The sequence below is a fragment of the Alnus glutinosa genome, chromosome 4 (genome assembly GCF_958979055.1).
Source record: "Alnus glutinosa chromosome 4, dhAlnGlut1.1, whole genome shotgun sequence".
Classification (NCBI taxonomy): Eukaryota; Viridiplantae; Streptophyta; class Magnoliopsida; order Fagales; family Betulaceae; genus Alnus; species Alnus glutinosa.
The window spans coordinates 9,359,210-9,374,257 of NC_084889.1; the positions used below are offsets into that span (position 1 = coordinate 9,359,210).

General features: G+C 38.2%; 2 protein-coding genes across 3 annotated transcripts; one reads left to right on the forward strand and one right to left on the reverse strand.

Annotated features, from left to right (window-relative positions):
- The first annotated feature begins 495 nt into the window (after window positions 1-495).
- Window positions 496-5,701, forward strand: LOC133866743 (uncharacterized). The gene is made up of 8 exons (XM_062303371.1): window positions 496-791; window positions 916-1,060; window positions 1,202-1,288; window positions 1,377-2,063; window positions 2,436-2,787; window positions 3,517-3,598; window positions 4,553-4,804; window positions 5,297-5,701. Exons 1-7 carry the CDS (start codon window positions 582-584, stop codon window positions 4,757-4,759), a joined length of 1,770 nt encoding a protein of 589 aa, XP_062159355.1. The 5' UTR covers window positions 496-581; the 3' UTR covers window positions 4,760-4,804; window positions 5,297-5,701.
- A 2,460-nt stretch (window positions 5,702-8,161) lies between these two features.
- LOC133865448 (putative wall-associated receptor kinase-like 16) lies at window positions 8,162-13,764 on the reverse strand. 2 transcript variants are annotated; one of them, XM_062301862.1, is made up of 4 exons: window positions 13,204-13,764; window positions 12,871-13,107; window positions 12,617-12,778; window positions 8,162-9,519 (listed from the first exon to the last, which is right to left on the reverse strand). In XM_062301862.1, the coding sequence occupies exons 1-4, from the start codon at window positions 13,730-13,732 to the stop codon at window positions 8,315-8,317; spliced, it is 2,133 nt and encodes a 710-aa protein (XP_062157846.1). In that variant the 5' UTR covers window positions 13,733-13,764; the 3' UTR covers window positions 8,162-8,314. The 2 variants fall into 2 exon arrangements, with proteins under 2 accessions (XP_062157846.1, XP_062157845.1); XM_062301861.1 differs by having other exon boundaries at window positions 12,871-13,764.
- Window positions 13,765-15,048: the final 1,284 nt, after the last annotated feature.

Here is a 15,048-nt window from a genome sequence, read left to right on the forward strand (position 1 = left end):
ATTTTACCCTCTTTTACCAATCTGTCAAAAAATTAACTTCCACTTCCGAGACATATCATCATGATGTTCTGCCATAATTTGTCCGGCATTGCAAAGATTTTATTACAACTTTCCAAAAAAACAGCAAGTCAAAAGTCGTTCTTACCCCCGCTTGCAAAACCCGAAACGGTCTCATCCCAGCCATACGATCCAAGGGCCGTACTGGCATTCCATTTCAGTCAAATATATATGGCGATGATGATAGTGAAGGGCAAACATTATTAAAAGAAGCAAAAGCACTTGATGAACAAAACAAAACAAAACAAACCTCCCATAATTTATAATTAGAAGCGCCAAAATAATTTGGATAAAAAAGCCAAAGAATTTGAAAATCCCTAATCAACTTTCTACGCCTTTTTTTTTTTAGTCCTAATCAACTTTTTTTTTAAGCGCCACGTTGTTCAGTATGTCCTTCATAATTAACGAATTCCCCCTTATACCCGCCATTCACACACATTCCAAGCTCAAACGCGAATCTCATCTCTCTCTTAAGTCTTAAGGCCCGTGTCTGTGTGACTGTGTGTGTGAATGTGATATCGACGATGCCTGCAGAGATGGGGTTTCAGGACCAGACATCCACGTCGTCGAGAGGTCCGGGCGTGGGACCTCGCGACGCGAGCCCTGACTCCGTCATATTCACCCTCGAATCAAACTTCGGCAGCCTCTTCTCCTCTGCTTCCGCTAGCGTCGACCGCTGCTCGTTCGCATCCGATGCCCATGACCACGACTCCCTCGCCTCTGAAATCTCTCTAGTAATTAATTCCCGCTCCTATGCTTTTTTTTTTTTTTTTTAATTGCGCGTTTTTTGTTTCGGCGTGAGGTCGATCAATTTTGTTCGTCGGGTTCGAAGCGTTTGAAATCTGTGATTTGATGCAGCATTTGGCAGGACCTGAGCATGGCGATCATCGCGAGAGCTCGAGTGGTCCAGATCCGGATTCAGATCCAAACAAACCAACAGTGCACTACAATAACTCTATCAGCAAGCACAGTCGTTTCTCCAGAAATGGAGACAAACCAAAAGGTGCCCTTCGATTCCATGTCTTTGCTCTTTCAACAAAGAAAAAACACAGAAAGTTAGAAAAAGAAGAAAGGAAACGACGACGCCTTTAAAATTCAAATTCCAGTAACACGCACTCTCACTGTTTCCTTGTACTATGCGCAGTTCAAAAGGAAGACAGCGACGCAGAGTTTGAAGACGAAACACCGCCCCTAGACTCTGCCAGGAGCTCCTTCTCTCTAGCTCTCAAAGGTACCTTCTACAAGCCGCAACTAAAAGCTTTTGCTTGGTTTATTCGAGGCGTTGATTTTTACAAGTTCTCTTTCGATTCTCTACATAGAATGCCAGGAGCGGAGATCCAGATCTGAAGCTCTGTCCAAGAATCCAGACAGGCGAAGACCCGCGTCGTTGGATCTGAACAATGCTACCGCCTCCTCCTCCTCGTCGCCGCGCTTGGCGACCATGAAGAAAAGCTCAGCGGTTTCGTCTCGCAGGTCCGGGACGTTTCCGAGTCCCGGGACACCGAATTATCGGCACGCGGGAATCGGAGGGCAAAAGGGTTGGAGCTCGGAGCGAGTACCGTCGCATGCGAGCGCCAACCGGAGGCAGGCGGTGAATGCTGCGTTGCTGCCTTTCAACAACGGAAGGTCGACGTTGCCTTCGAAATGGGAAGACGCCGAGAGGTGGATTTTCAGTCCGGTTTCGGGAGACGGTGGTGCGAGGCCTTCGGTCCAGCCACAGCAGAGGCGTCCCAAGTCCAAGAGTGGGCCGCTCGGGCCGCCTGGGATTGCATATTACTCGCTGTATTCGCCAGCGATGCCGATGTTTGATGCGGGGAATGTGGATAATTTCGCCACGCGTTCTCCGTTTTCTGCCAGTGTGATAGCGGCGGATGGGTTGGGGATGCGTTGTAGTGGCAATAATGGTGGAGGCTTTGCTGGGCGGACCGAGCCTTGCATGGCCCGTTCGGTTAGTGTGCATGGGTACTCTGAGATGCCAAGCCAGTCATCATTGCCTGGATCCCAAGGTACTACTAGATTAGCTCCATTGAGCCTTGCTTTCTGGGATTATAATTAGACTTTGCATACTTTTCAGACTTCATTAGTTTGCTATCATTCATGGATGTCATTGTCAGAGTAAAGGAGAAAAGAATTGATTGAGGCAACAACTGGATGTGGATGTCACTTCCTTTTACTTGGGTTTTGGTTAGTTGGTTAGGTCTTTTGCATTCTGCAATCTCCACATTACTTCAGCAGTTTTTATGCTTATGCTTATTGAACAATGTTAAGCATAAATGTGTCTTTACCTGGAAAGATGGGGAACTGTTAATGAAATTGTTAAACCTGTTGGATTATTACATATCTGATATTGGCCTCTTGCCCTTGGTAAAAACAAACAGATGAAAAGCTTGATGGGATCAAGGATGGAGCCACCGACATATCTCGAGATGTTTCAAGAAGGGACATGGCAACCCAAATGAGCCCAGAGAATAGCACTCACTCGTCTCCCCAAAGGAGGCTTTCTTTCTCTGCCTCCACTCCCTCCGCCCTGCCTATTGTGGAGTTGCAGAATGTCCCATCCTCTAAATTGGAAGTTAGGGATGTGCAGGTAGATGAACGTGTCACCGTCACTAGGTGGTCCAAAAAACATAGAGCTCGATTCTCTGGGAAGGGCTCAGGGAATGTTGATAACTGGAAAAAGAAAGACAGAGATACTCAATCTTCAGATTGGGATGTAAAGAGCATTTCCAAGTATGAATATTTGACTATTTTATTACCTACGTGTTCTTAATTTTGTCAGGTCATTTAATGAGAACACGATGAAGGACACCTTATAAGCAAATGGGATCATTAAAACTTAGTTAAGAAAAATGTCGGAGATATCAAATAGTGCAGGTCTTTCTTAATCATTATGAGATCCCTAACAAGAAATATTGTCCCATAGTTCATCCACGTGGGGGTGAAATAAAAGGCAGGATGTGTGATTTTGCAAGACTGGCATTATAAACTTTTGGATATATCTTGCTGTGAAACAGCTGGGAGACAAGGATCCTTTAAATTGTCCTGAGCTGCAGATGGCTAATTGCTTATACTGAGTGGTGAACAGATCTTTAATGAGTTAGCTTTTATATAAGTAATTTAATTCTCTCAGGGAGTTGAACTATTACCTTTGAACTCAAACAAGTGTCCCAAATGTAAATCAGTTCCAGGTGACAGCAATGGATTTGTTAGTTTAGTGAATATCACGGAATTCATGTCAGTTTGGTCAGATACCAGGTCTAATCCCCCGACTGTCATAACATCCAATTTCCTGCCCAAAGATATTACCGACCACCAATTCCATAATTTATAAGCCTTAACTATTAGTTTTGGCCGTAGTATTAGACCAGAAGATAAATCTCATTAAGTGCTAGCTATGAAACGTATGCAGAAACTTGTCTATTCTATATTGATGTGTCATTGTCTTCAACTTTTTTCCAGGTTGAAAAGAGAGGAAGCCAAAATCAGTGCATGGGAGAACCTGCAGAAGGCAAAAGCTGAGGCAGCAATACGCAAGCTAGAGGTTATATTTTTAATGAATTGTTTTGTAATGCATTGTTATATATATGTTGAAACAGTTGCCCAATAATCAACCCTCGGTGCAGAGAGATGTTGCCTTTATTCTTCTTTCGCCAATGTGATTAGATTATATTCTTTCCGGGAATGTCACTTTGGTCTAATTTAGGATGATTTTAGTGTTAGTGCCAAGATATCACAACATATGAATTCAAGGTTAACCAAATTTTCTTTGGTTTCGTTTAATAATCGGAACATAACATGTCTCACTCTTGAACATGGTAAGAAAATGACTTTTTTTTTTTTTTTTTGGACAACTTACTTGAAATGTGAAATTTGTTAAATCCTTACTTATTCAAAAAGTTTAAGCTGATAGAAATGGATGAATTTAATCATTTAATTTATATTCTAACCCTCTCCCTCACATATGGACTCAAACTTTATCTTAATATGTGAAGCCCAATACGTGAAATATTTAGTTGAAATGGGAGGTGAATGACAGAAATAAGGTTCAAACTCAAGACCTCTGTTCTGATACCATGTTAAATCACCACTAATCCACAAGTTTAAGCTAATAGGAATGGATGGATTTAATCATTTAATTTACATTCGAACAAAATTTTGTTAGAGTGATTTTTCCATTTAAATAATATTAGGAGATCGGGGGATTATGGGAAAGGGGAGGGCTAGGCTCCATTCAGCCCAGCCTTTGTACTGGAAGTCGCAGGAAATAGGATTATAGAATTCTTTAACATGAACAAGTTAGCTATTCACGAGATTTCTAGCCCTCTACCCCTGGAAAAATGATAAAAGTAGTTAAGAATCTCTCTCTCTCTCTCTCTCTCTCTCTCTCTCTCTCTCTCTGTATCTTCTTACAGCAACATTGTTAAATGTGTTTGTGTTATTCAAAAGGGAGGCATAGGCATTTGGTATATGGCCCTCACTTAGACATTTATTTCAGATGAAGCTGGAAAAGAAGAGATCATCATCCATGGATAAGATAATGAACAAGCTGAGATTGGCTCAAAAGAGAGCTCAAGACATGAGGAGCTCAGTGGTGGTCAATCAGGCCCATCAAGTTACCGGGACTTCCCATAAGGCTTTATCATTCCGCAGAACCCGTCAGATAAGCTCTTTGAGTGGTTGTTTCACCTGCCATGCTTTTTAATGCCTCATCCAGCCATCTATTACTCTGCTTGACCAATACTAGCAGGTAACTTCTCTGTAAAATTCTCTCTGGTTCAGAATTTGATCCCTTTTAATAATTTTTCATGTTATTGTCCTTAATTTCCACTGGAGTCTCATCCATTGAATACTTTTCAGACATGTCTGCAACACTACTTTATGAAGCTGAGAAGTCAGCAAGACAATTACTTTCATTCTATTCATGCCTAATTTCCAGTGTACAATTGACAAGCACAGCTTTACTAATTAGATAGGGGAGAGTGCTTAATACACACCCATATTACTCTTATGTAATTTTGTTAGTTGAAATGCATCTGAACGTTGCAATTGGAAATGGATTTGAAGGCATAATTTGGTCCTCCAAAATTACCAAAATTGGTTTCACAAATATAGAATGTGCCATGTGTCTATATTTTGGGATGATCTTGCATGAAAGACTACTATTTATAATGATGGGAGTCTATCTCTGTACATTGTCCTATGTTCCCTTATTTACGTGCTATGCTCTAATTCTGGCCAGGTTAAAGTAGAATGGAAAATGGCTTGCAAGAACATGATTGGATGGTGTACAGCGGAGGACAAATATTATTTTGACACTTATTTGGTGTCGATGCAGAGTCTGTGGTGGACTAAAGCACCAGTACTTCCAGCAAGGTACCTGATAAGAAGTGAGACTCCAGTCACCGCATTCCTGGGGATTCTATGGTTAATAACGCGTGTATGTATGTAAATAAAGCTTTAGATTTTTTGTTTCTTTTTTCCTTTCGGAGGTTTCTTTTCTACCAAGACAGCTTGGCCCAGAAATGGAGATACCATTCATCTAGTTGAGCTATATTTTTGTTGAAACTTGGAAATGACTAGATTATGTCCACTCTGTGCAATATTATGATTGATATATTAATTTTTGAAAATGTTCCATTTGCTATGTTTATGGGCAATGTTCTTTTTATTTATTTATTTTTTCTTTTTTTTTTTCACTGTTTCATCATCTATGATTTATGAAGATGCAGAAGTAGTCTGGTTCCAAACGCTTTCTTATTTTAATTTAGGAATTATGTGTTTTTGAAGTATTTGTAAACCAGCACAGAAATGAGACATACCCATTTTCTGGAACTGGTCTTGTATCTGAGAACCGACTAATTAAACCCAAAAATTTAATTAGCTGCTTAATTTAATTAGGTGTCTGATATTTATTTTCTCGAGTTAACTTGCAGGTAGAGTGATGTGTGATCTCTGTTACCATTCATACAATCATGGCCTAGATTTTCTAATTGATATTGTATAATTCTATAGATGTTAGTAGAGTCAATTTTATACCTGATCTTGATTCTGGATCCTTCGCGACGGCATCTCCAACAATGTTATGTATGTTAGCAGTCAAAAAGCATAATTTTTTACTTTACCTACTATTTCAATACAAATTTCAAAAGATTTTCTATTTTTTTAAATATTATTTTCCATATATATATTTTTTTTTATTTTCTTAAATCACCAAGAGAGAAGAGAGAGAGAGAAAGATAAGAGATAAATGATTTAAAAAAGAATGCATAAGCAATAGTAATTGCCTAAAAGTAGTTAATAAAAAGCAAAATATATTTTAGATTGGGAATAAATTTAATCAGGAAGTGGCAAAAATCTGTTGGTTTTTGCCTTCCAATGAGAGATTGACATGTCATTATTAAATAAGAAAAGTAAATATTAACAAAAAATCATTCCAGTCACTGGCCGCCGCCAGAATTGGGGGTGGCTGCCACCCTCGGCCATAGGGGGTGGTCACGTGGCTACTCCCAGTCCATGGGGCAGCCGCGTGGCTACCCCCGGTCCATGGGGCGGTCGCGCAGCCACCTTCGGCCATTGGGAAGTAGCCGCGCGGTGATTTCCAGCGTGGAACAGTGGCGTCGGCGGCGGTGTCTGGGTGGGCGGTGGTTGGGAGTTTTTTTTGTTTTGTTTTGTTTTGTTTTATTTTTTATTTATTTTTTTTTTTTTCATACTGAAAAAGTTAAAAAAAAATGATTGGATTCAGTGTTTTACAAACAATAGTTTTTCTTGTTATAGGCTGATGTGTCAATCTCTTATTGGTGGCAGAAAGCACTGGTTTTCTGCCCTGACCGGACAGAAGGGGCGCTCTTTTAGATTAGGTGAAAACAAGTTGATGGACGTGATTTTTGCCTCATATTAGTTAAATATACACAATATAAAAGTTTTAGAGCATCTCTTAGAGCAAGCATATATGTTTGGATAATGAGGTGAATATACTCGGAACCCTCTCGGTTGTTATTATAGTTGCTATCAAGTAGGCCAAACTCTTGGCCTGATTCATTTCCTTGCATATACAGCTCATTTTCCCATTTGCTTTTAAAAAATGCTAATATTGTGTATTTACAAGCTGAAAATAGGGGACAAGTCTATACATGTTAAACTCCCAAGTTCTGCAACTGGGAATTTTAGCAAACAATGCAATAAGGAACTTGGAGGTATATGCTTGCTGCCTTTGCTTCTAAACCAAGACATACAAAGAAGACAAAGATCTTATTATTTCTTGAACAGTAACATGGATTATAAAATCATGATATTATTTGAATTTGAGCAACATATATAGGGAGTACTGTTGTTTTCAAATTTCAAGATACATTTGATCGTGTATCTTGTCATTTTTCACTTATTATGTATGCTTCTTTCAAATTTGGGGTCCTTCCACATTATAGCTCCATTGAGAGACGACATGTTTTACAAAAAGTAAGGGAGAATGAAAAATTTTACTATAATTTTTTATGATTTCAATTAGAAGTTGAATTTATGATTAGATCTCTTCAAACCATACAAATTCCCAGCATGATTATTTACTTCTTCAGGGCCTTGGACGGTAAACCTCAATCTCAGAAAGTAGCATAAGTACTAGATTTTAAATACTACCTATACATGCATTGTCTGCAGGCTCCATCGATGAATGTTCCTTTTCCCATAAATTGTTTCTGGTTTCAAAAATAATAGGCATACAGAAGTTCAATTGCACCTCCCTTTTTCATCACCTGGTCTATAATTGCCTATAGCTAAACAAGAGATATATCAATAATTGATTTCATCAACTGATGCAGATATATAACCATGTGATTCGGGACAAACATTGATCACGACAATACACTCTGAAATTAGGGCAAAAAAGGAGAAAGAAGTTAAGAGAGGAAAGATACAGAAGATAGAGCAGAAGCTAGAAAGATCAGGGGAGACGGGAAAGAAAGAGAAGAGAGAAGAGGAAGAATAGAAAGAAAAAGAGAGTGAAAATCACTTTCTTATAATTTATTCCATCAAAGTTTGTCTCCATTGGAGCACAAATTAAAGTACATATGCTTAAATAGACTCACGACTAAACCTTAAGACAACACTCTGAAAAAACGTCATTCGTTTCCATTTATTGGATCACAAAATACTTTTGACTAGCTTGAAAATTAAAATAAACACAAATTAAAACTAGTAAAACCAAAATAAAATTACAGGACCCAATTAACTCTTGTCGTCTGCATCACCATGGACTTATAAATTATCTACCATCATTTAGTGGTTCCAATACCTGGTTCGTCATGCTATTGTACTCAGTAGTAGAAGAACAACCAATGCCAACATCAATGTTGAAAGAGAGTGTATGGCCGTCGAGGAAGAACTCAGTCTCTTCCTTGTGGAGATCAGCATTTTTCCGTGGATGCTTCACCATAATTGTCAATCCCTCCAACTCCATTGCCACTTCCTTCATAGTCGGCCTATCTTCCCCTCTTATGCTTAAGCACTTTTTTGCAAGCTTAGCAACTTCCTTTAGTTCTTGAATATTGCCCTCATTCACAATGTTATCCTCAAGAATTTGAAGTAGGCGATCCTCTTCTATTGCAGAAACAAAGTACGATGCGAGATTTCTATCACTTTCGGGCCTTTTGAAAGAGAGTGCCTCATTTCCCGTTAATAGCTCTGCAAGAACAACGCCAAAGCTATAGACATCACTTTTTTCTGTTAGTAGGTTAGTATAGAAGTATTCGGGATCCAAGTACCCGAAAGTTCCTTGCACCAAAGTGTTTAACTGTGTTTGATCAAGAGGTACTAGCTTCGAAGCTCCAAAGTCAGACACTTTTGCCATGTAATTATCATCTAAAAGTATATTTGAAGGTTTCACATCCCTATGTATAATTGGCATAGAAGTTGAAAAGTGTAAGTATGCAAGTGCTCCTGCAGTTTCTGTTGCTATTTTTAGACGCTTTTCCCATGAGAGTGAGGATGCTAGGCTTTTATTATGGATATGGTCAGAAAGAGTCCCGTTTGTGATGAATTCATAAACTAGTAAGGGAACTTCTGTTTCTAAACAACAACCTAATAGCTTAACCACATTCCTATGATTGATTTGGGTAAGCACAATCACCTCGTTTATGAATTGTTCAATTTGTCTCTGATCACTAATTTTGGACTTCTTAATGGCAACAACTTTGTCATTTGGCAACACTCCTTTGTAAACAGTTCCAAAGCCTCCTTGGCCAAGGACTCTACTCTTGTCGTAGTTGTTGGTGGCCTTTTCAAGCTCTTCTACACTAAAGATTTTATCTGTCTCCCTAGACCCTCTGTGACTCAAGAGTTTTTGTTGTAACATTAATCCACCATTTTGTTTGAAAAATCTCTCTTTGAGCTTGAGAAGCTTTCTTCTTTTCAGTGTCCAAGATATCCATGAACCTCCCACGACCAGTGCTAAGAGGCCTATGCTGATACCTGCATTTGTTCAAACATGCATGCATTTTGATAAATGAAAACGAAATATGTGACATTTGTTTTACAATGAATCTAGTGAAGCTGCATAAGCATACATCTACGTACGTACCATGATCAGTGAACAATGTGATTCATGTCAAATTTTATATATCAAAGTAAAACATACGTAGTTTAGATAATAGAAGTGTATCAAAGTAGATGTGGTGAATGTGAAGTTGAACCAAGTTTAATTTTGAGGTGTCTTTCCTTTCTAATTAAAACCTTAATGTTTCTTTGTTACTTGAGAAGAAGCCAAGAATTTTGATTTTAAGCTTTTTCTTGGAAGAAAAAGCTAGAATGCTATAGACGGTAATTATAATTTTTGCTTTCTAAATGGTTTTTTTTTTTTTTTCCTTGTCCTTCTTTTTTCCCGCATCAATGAAGGAAGCCTTTATTAAACGGAAAATGATTTTTGTACAACCTATTTACATAACTCCTACACAACCCAAGAGAAACAGAAAAGATGCGTTTCTTGCACAACTCAATTGCACAACTCTTATACAACTTAAGACATGTGTGAGACTCATGCATGTGGGTTCCACCAATGTGTCTTAAGTTGTGTAAGAATTGTGCATTTGAGTTGTGCAAAAATCATTTTCTTAAACAGAACTGCCAAAGCCAAAAGTGTTCTAGGAAATTGAGAAGGGCAAGAGAAAGGGTGAACTATTTTTGGAGATCATCATTTTGTTGTCATTTCAACCATCAATTCCTCTTCCTCTTGAAAAATTCACAGAAATGCCCATTTCTACGCTAGCTATCACGTATCTTATAGGGTTGCGGCTAAATCTAGATTAGACTGTATTCTATCTACTCCTTTACGCTCAATTGATTTGTAATGAAAAAGGGATCTGGCTTGCATGTGGTAGTGAAAACTACCGCATGCATCCTGTAGTAGAAAACGATACTGTTTTCCATTAAAAAGAATTTGCTTTAAAAATTTAATAATAAAAAATAATAATTATAAAGCAAAAACTATTAAAAACTAAAAAAACAAAAGGAGTGGCCAGCCTTCCATTTTTGGTCAAGGGACCCACTTGGCCGATTTGGGGTGGGCGAACCACCCCAACCAAAGGGCCAAACCAAAAAAAAAAAAAAAAAAGAAAAAAAAAGAAAGAAAAGGTTTGGGTTTTGGGGATGGTTCAATTTGTTTGAACTTAACCCCGCCCCTCCCTTTTTTTTTTTTTTTAGTTTTTAATAGTTTTTGCTTTTTAATTATTATTGTTATTATTTTTTATAATTTTTAAGTTTTAATAAATTTTTAAAAAGCAAATTTTTTTTAAGTTAAAAACAATACCGTTTAGTAAAAAATGGTACCGTTTTTAACTATTGCATGCAAAGCCGGATCCATGAAAAAGATCCCCTCCCTTTATTTTTTTTTGAGCATGATCCCCTCCCTTTATTGGTGTAACTGTTTTACTTTTAGAAAATTAAAAATTTTTAGAAAAAAAAAAAGGACCTCAAGCTAAGTTTCTAGGATGTTGATCTCATTGCTGAGTGCTGACGTCTTTTTTAGTTGACGAAAAATGCTAGAGGTACTTACAAACTTTTACAAAGACAACTTTACAAACTGACTTGGCATGTGAGGTGGCTTTTTATTAATTAAAAAACTCATTTACACAATTTTTTTATTTTTGTTTAAAAACCACGTCAGTTTCTCCCCCTTTCCCCCTCTCCGGCACTCTCTCTCTCTCCCCCCTCTCTCTCACCGGCCGGCCGAATCTTTGACCGTATCCGGCTGGAAACCCACGCGCGGCCGACGTGGGTTTGAGAAATCCAGTCGAATCTCAAATTTGGCTGTGCGTGGGTCTCGGCCAATCTGAGATCCGACCGGATCTCCTGCCGAATACCCACGCTCAGCTGGCGTGGGTTTGAGAGATCCGGCCAGATCTCACCCACGGTAGGCCGAATTTGGCGAGGTCGTCGGGGGTGGCCGGATCTCTGTTCCCGGCCGGAAACCCACGCTTAGACGGCGTGGGTTTGAGAGATCCGGTCGGATCTCACCCACGTTAGGCCGGATCTCAGATATGGCCGGATTTGGTAAGGTTGTCGGGGGTGGGCGGATCTCTGTTTCCGGGAGGATCTCTCGCGAGCTCCAGTCGCCGGCCATCCATGGCTTTCGGGAATGGACCGTCGGCCGGATCTCTCTTTCCCTCGCCGGTGGTCGGGTCTGGTTGGAGTCTTTCCCGGTGAACCTGCCGGTTTTCTCTTTCTCTCGCCAGAAAACTCTGACGTCAAGTTTGTAAAAGATGTTTTTTAAGTTTTTCAATTAAAATTACGCCATGTCACAGTCCACGTCAGTTTGTAAAATTTTTTGTAAGCTTCCCTTTGTACCTGTAGCAGCTCTCTTAGTTGACGACTTTGTCGGGTTTGATATTTATCCATCCCGATGGATTCCACATTTACATCAAGGGCGCGCATGGACGAGCGTACGGTAGAGTGCATCTCGACCACATATCTAGCTAATTGGCCTGTATGATTGGTCTTTATAAAGTCAACAGCTAGCTTTGAACCAAACGATCCTTACACGCTAGCTTATTAGACTGATTGAATTTTGGTGCATGTTAAGAGAGAGGAGAGGGGCTGTAAATTAAACCTGTTTCGACTAGTCTAAAACGTGAAACCTATCTGCCTGAAAAAAGTCAACTCCATAAATCTCTTTTCTTTTAAATTGTCTATATTTTTATGAAATTTATACAACCTAATAACATAGGCTTTGATCAATCTCATTATATATATATATATATATATATATATGTATTGAGATATGATACATTAATTGCTATCCAAAGACGTAACTCTTGACTATTTTTGTCTACGTGACAATTTTTACTTTTTACTTTATTATTTTTTTTTTTTAGAAAAAAAAAAATTCTAAAGCTAGCTAGGAGGAGACCACCTTACCACATGAACAAAGTGGTCAAAAATTATATCTTGAGGTGGAGAAAGATCATATCTCATATATATTAGATACTTGATGGAATACTAGAATAAATTATAAAGCAAAAAAAATAAAAAATAAATAAATAATGAAAAGCACTCTTAACTCTTAAGTACTTACCCAATGCAATACGGATAACCTTAGATTGGTTCACTTTAGCATGGCAACTTCCTCTCCCATCGTCTTCGTATCCTTGAAGACAAGAACAATTGTAACTCCCAAGAAAGTTGTTGCATTTTTGAGTAGAATCGCAACGGTTTGGAGTTCCACACTCATCAATATCTGAAACACAGTGCAGCCCATCACAAGGTAGCAATATTACGTACAACCTTTATGCTCATATATTTAACAAGGAAAGGTATGTATTTAATTACCTGTGCAACCATGAGGGAGGTATGGGTTTCCCTGAAAACCAGTGGTGCAATTGCAACGATACCCAGCACCGTTGGTGGAGTTGTAACAATAACTATACTTCGCCTTACATGCATAGCTTGTCATATTTCCCTTAGCATCTTCGCATGTCTCATATCCGACTGCCCAATCAAGCACCAGGGGAACATACTCTCTGTTCTGCAATTGTTGAAGGTCTAAGGAGGAAAAGTTGAATGCTTCTGCTTCCACTAGAAAAGCAAAACCACATGGGTTGAAGCTGCGTACTGCGGAGTAGTTCTTGTAGCTATGAACACTAAGACTAAAATCCCTTATACCTTCTGCGATAGGAGTTTGGCAACAGCCAATGCCGGAGCAAGACCCGTTAACCACACTATCAATGCGGTCACAGTATGCAGTACATCCACTCGAGTAGTTTCGTTCCCCTAAACTGTCAATAAACGCAAAAGTGTCGCATCCGATGACAGTGAACTTGTTCCTCGTATATGAGAAGGTGAAATCTGACAATGTGAACAAGGTATCGTGGCCGTTGACAGGGAGGCCTGACTCGTTGTAACAATCACGGGCTACGAAGCTTGAGACTCGCAATTCACCATCCAATAATGATATGTCAAGGATAGGTATATTATCGCCCAGAAACGGTTTTGGAGTCCCGGACGAGTAGTTACAAGTGATGAGAAAAGATGGATCAAGGTAACAGCCCTCACTTGTTCCAAATGGGTAAGGGATGCTAAGATTTCCACATGTGCTGTTGCAGCTCGAATCGGGTTGAGATGCGGCTGTTGCTACTAAAATTAAGGCTCCAAGTAGCAATTTTTGTTGTAAAAGCATTCCATGCAAAGCCATGGCTTGCCTTTTCTGTGTCTCTCTTCTTCTGTATAATTTAGTGCTTGAATGACCTCCCCTTTATAAAAGGCAAGCACCTCTTTAATGAAAAGTCTTCTAAAGTCATGCTCAGTAGAATGCTTCTTGAGAGTGAATCTTTGGGGACCACTCGTGATGCTAATTTTTGGACCAACACAATAATCTTTGGCGACCACTTGTAATTTTCTATTTTTTATTGGTGCTGTTTTTGTTTGTATTAATTTTTTGTTTTAGAAAAGTACTGTGATGTGCTGTAACACATATGGCCAGTCCATGGCCGTGTATGTGGCGGTCTAGTGGCTGCTAATGCATGAGTCCAACGAATTAATGATCAAGATTCTTTACAATTTTAAAAAAAATTTGAGATTTTTAAATTATATAAATTTATGTCGTTTCATAAATCGAATGGTATGAAAAATGCTATACATTAAAAATATAACATGTTAGCAATGAGAATTTAATATATTTTTATGAGGTTCTTATACTTTATGTCGTATAAAAGTTTTGAGCAAAAAACTGTATTTTGATTTAGTAAAGAAGAAGCGTCTCTTCAAAAGTAAAAAAAAAAAAAAAAAAGCATTTTGGAATGGTTTTTTTTTTTTTTTTTGGCCTCGATAACATATCATATTTTTAATATGTAGCATTTTTTACATCATTTGACGTAAAAAATAGCTTGAATTCACATAATTTGAGAATTTCAATTTTTTTTATAAATTGTAGAGGATCCTAATCCAAAAAGTCCTGGTTTACGAAACCATTTTAGAAAGAGTAATGATTCATCATCACCTAAAAATACAACTTTTCACCACATTGTTTATGTGATAAGGTGGTCCTCTACTACATTTTTGAGGGTTTTTTTTTTTTTTTTTTTTTTTTTTGAAGTGAAAGACCACATTGCCATATAAACAAAATGTGACTTAAAAAAAAAAAAAAATCATAAATCTTAATGGAGCCGAGAAAAGAAGTGATCAAATGACGTCAATATATATAAAAAAGAAAAAAGAAAAAAGAAAAAAAAAAAGAAAAGAAATGAGAACTTCACTTAAGTGTACCGAATTTTCTCTATTCTTTAGAGAAGATACATGATCTTCAAAATGTCTCAATTTAGTGTATCCATTTTTTGAAAAGCCTCAATAACAGGTCCTCCATTAAAAATTTTCAAAGATTTAAGTATGGGTATTTTTGTAAATTCCGTTAAATTCTGACCAACACATAAATCATAAAAAAATTTTTTTTCCTAAAAAAAAGAAGGAGAATTTTGAGAATTTTGGCAGAATTTAATAGAAAATTCTAACAGA

Bases quoted from the DNA above. Each gene is read 5' to 3' on its own strand.
- LOC133866743 (XM_062303371.1), top strand. From the start codon at position 582: ATGCCTGCAGAGATGGGGTTTCAGGACCAGACATCCACGTCGTCGAGA. The intron at 792-915 runs GTAATTAATTCC...GATTTGATGCAG, and splicing joins TCGCCTCTGAAATCTCTCTA to CATTTGGCAGGACCTGAGCA. The intron at 3,599-4,552 runs GTTATATTTTTA...CATTTATTTCAG, and splicing joins CAGCAATACGCAAGCTAGAG to ATGAAGCTGGAAAAGAAGAG.
- LOC133865448 (XM_062301861.1), bottom strand. From the start codon at position 13,732: ATGGCTTTGCATGGAATGCTTTTACAACAAAAATTGCTACTTGGAGCC. The intron at 12,779-12,870 runs GTAATTAAATAC...ACTGTGTTTCAG, and splicing joins CCTCCCTCATGGTTGCACAG to ATATTGATGAGTGTGGAACT. The intron at 9,520-12,616 runs GTAAGTACTTAA...GAACAAATGCAG, and splicing joins GGTTATCCGTATTGCATTGG to GTATCAGCATAGGCCTCTTA.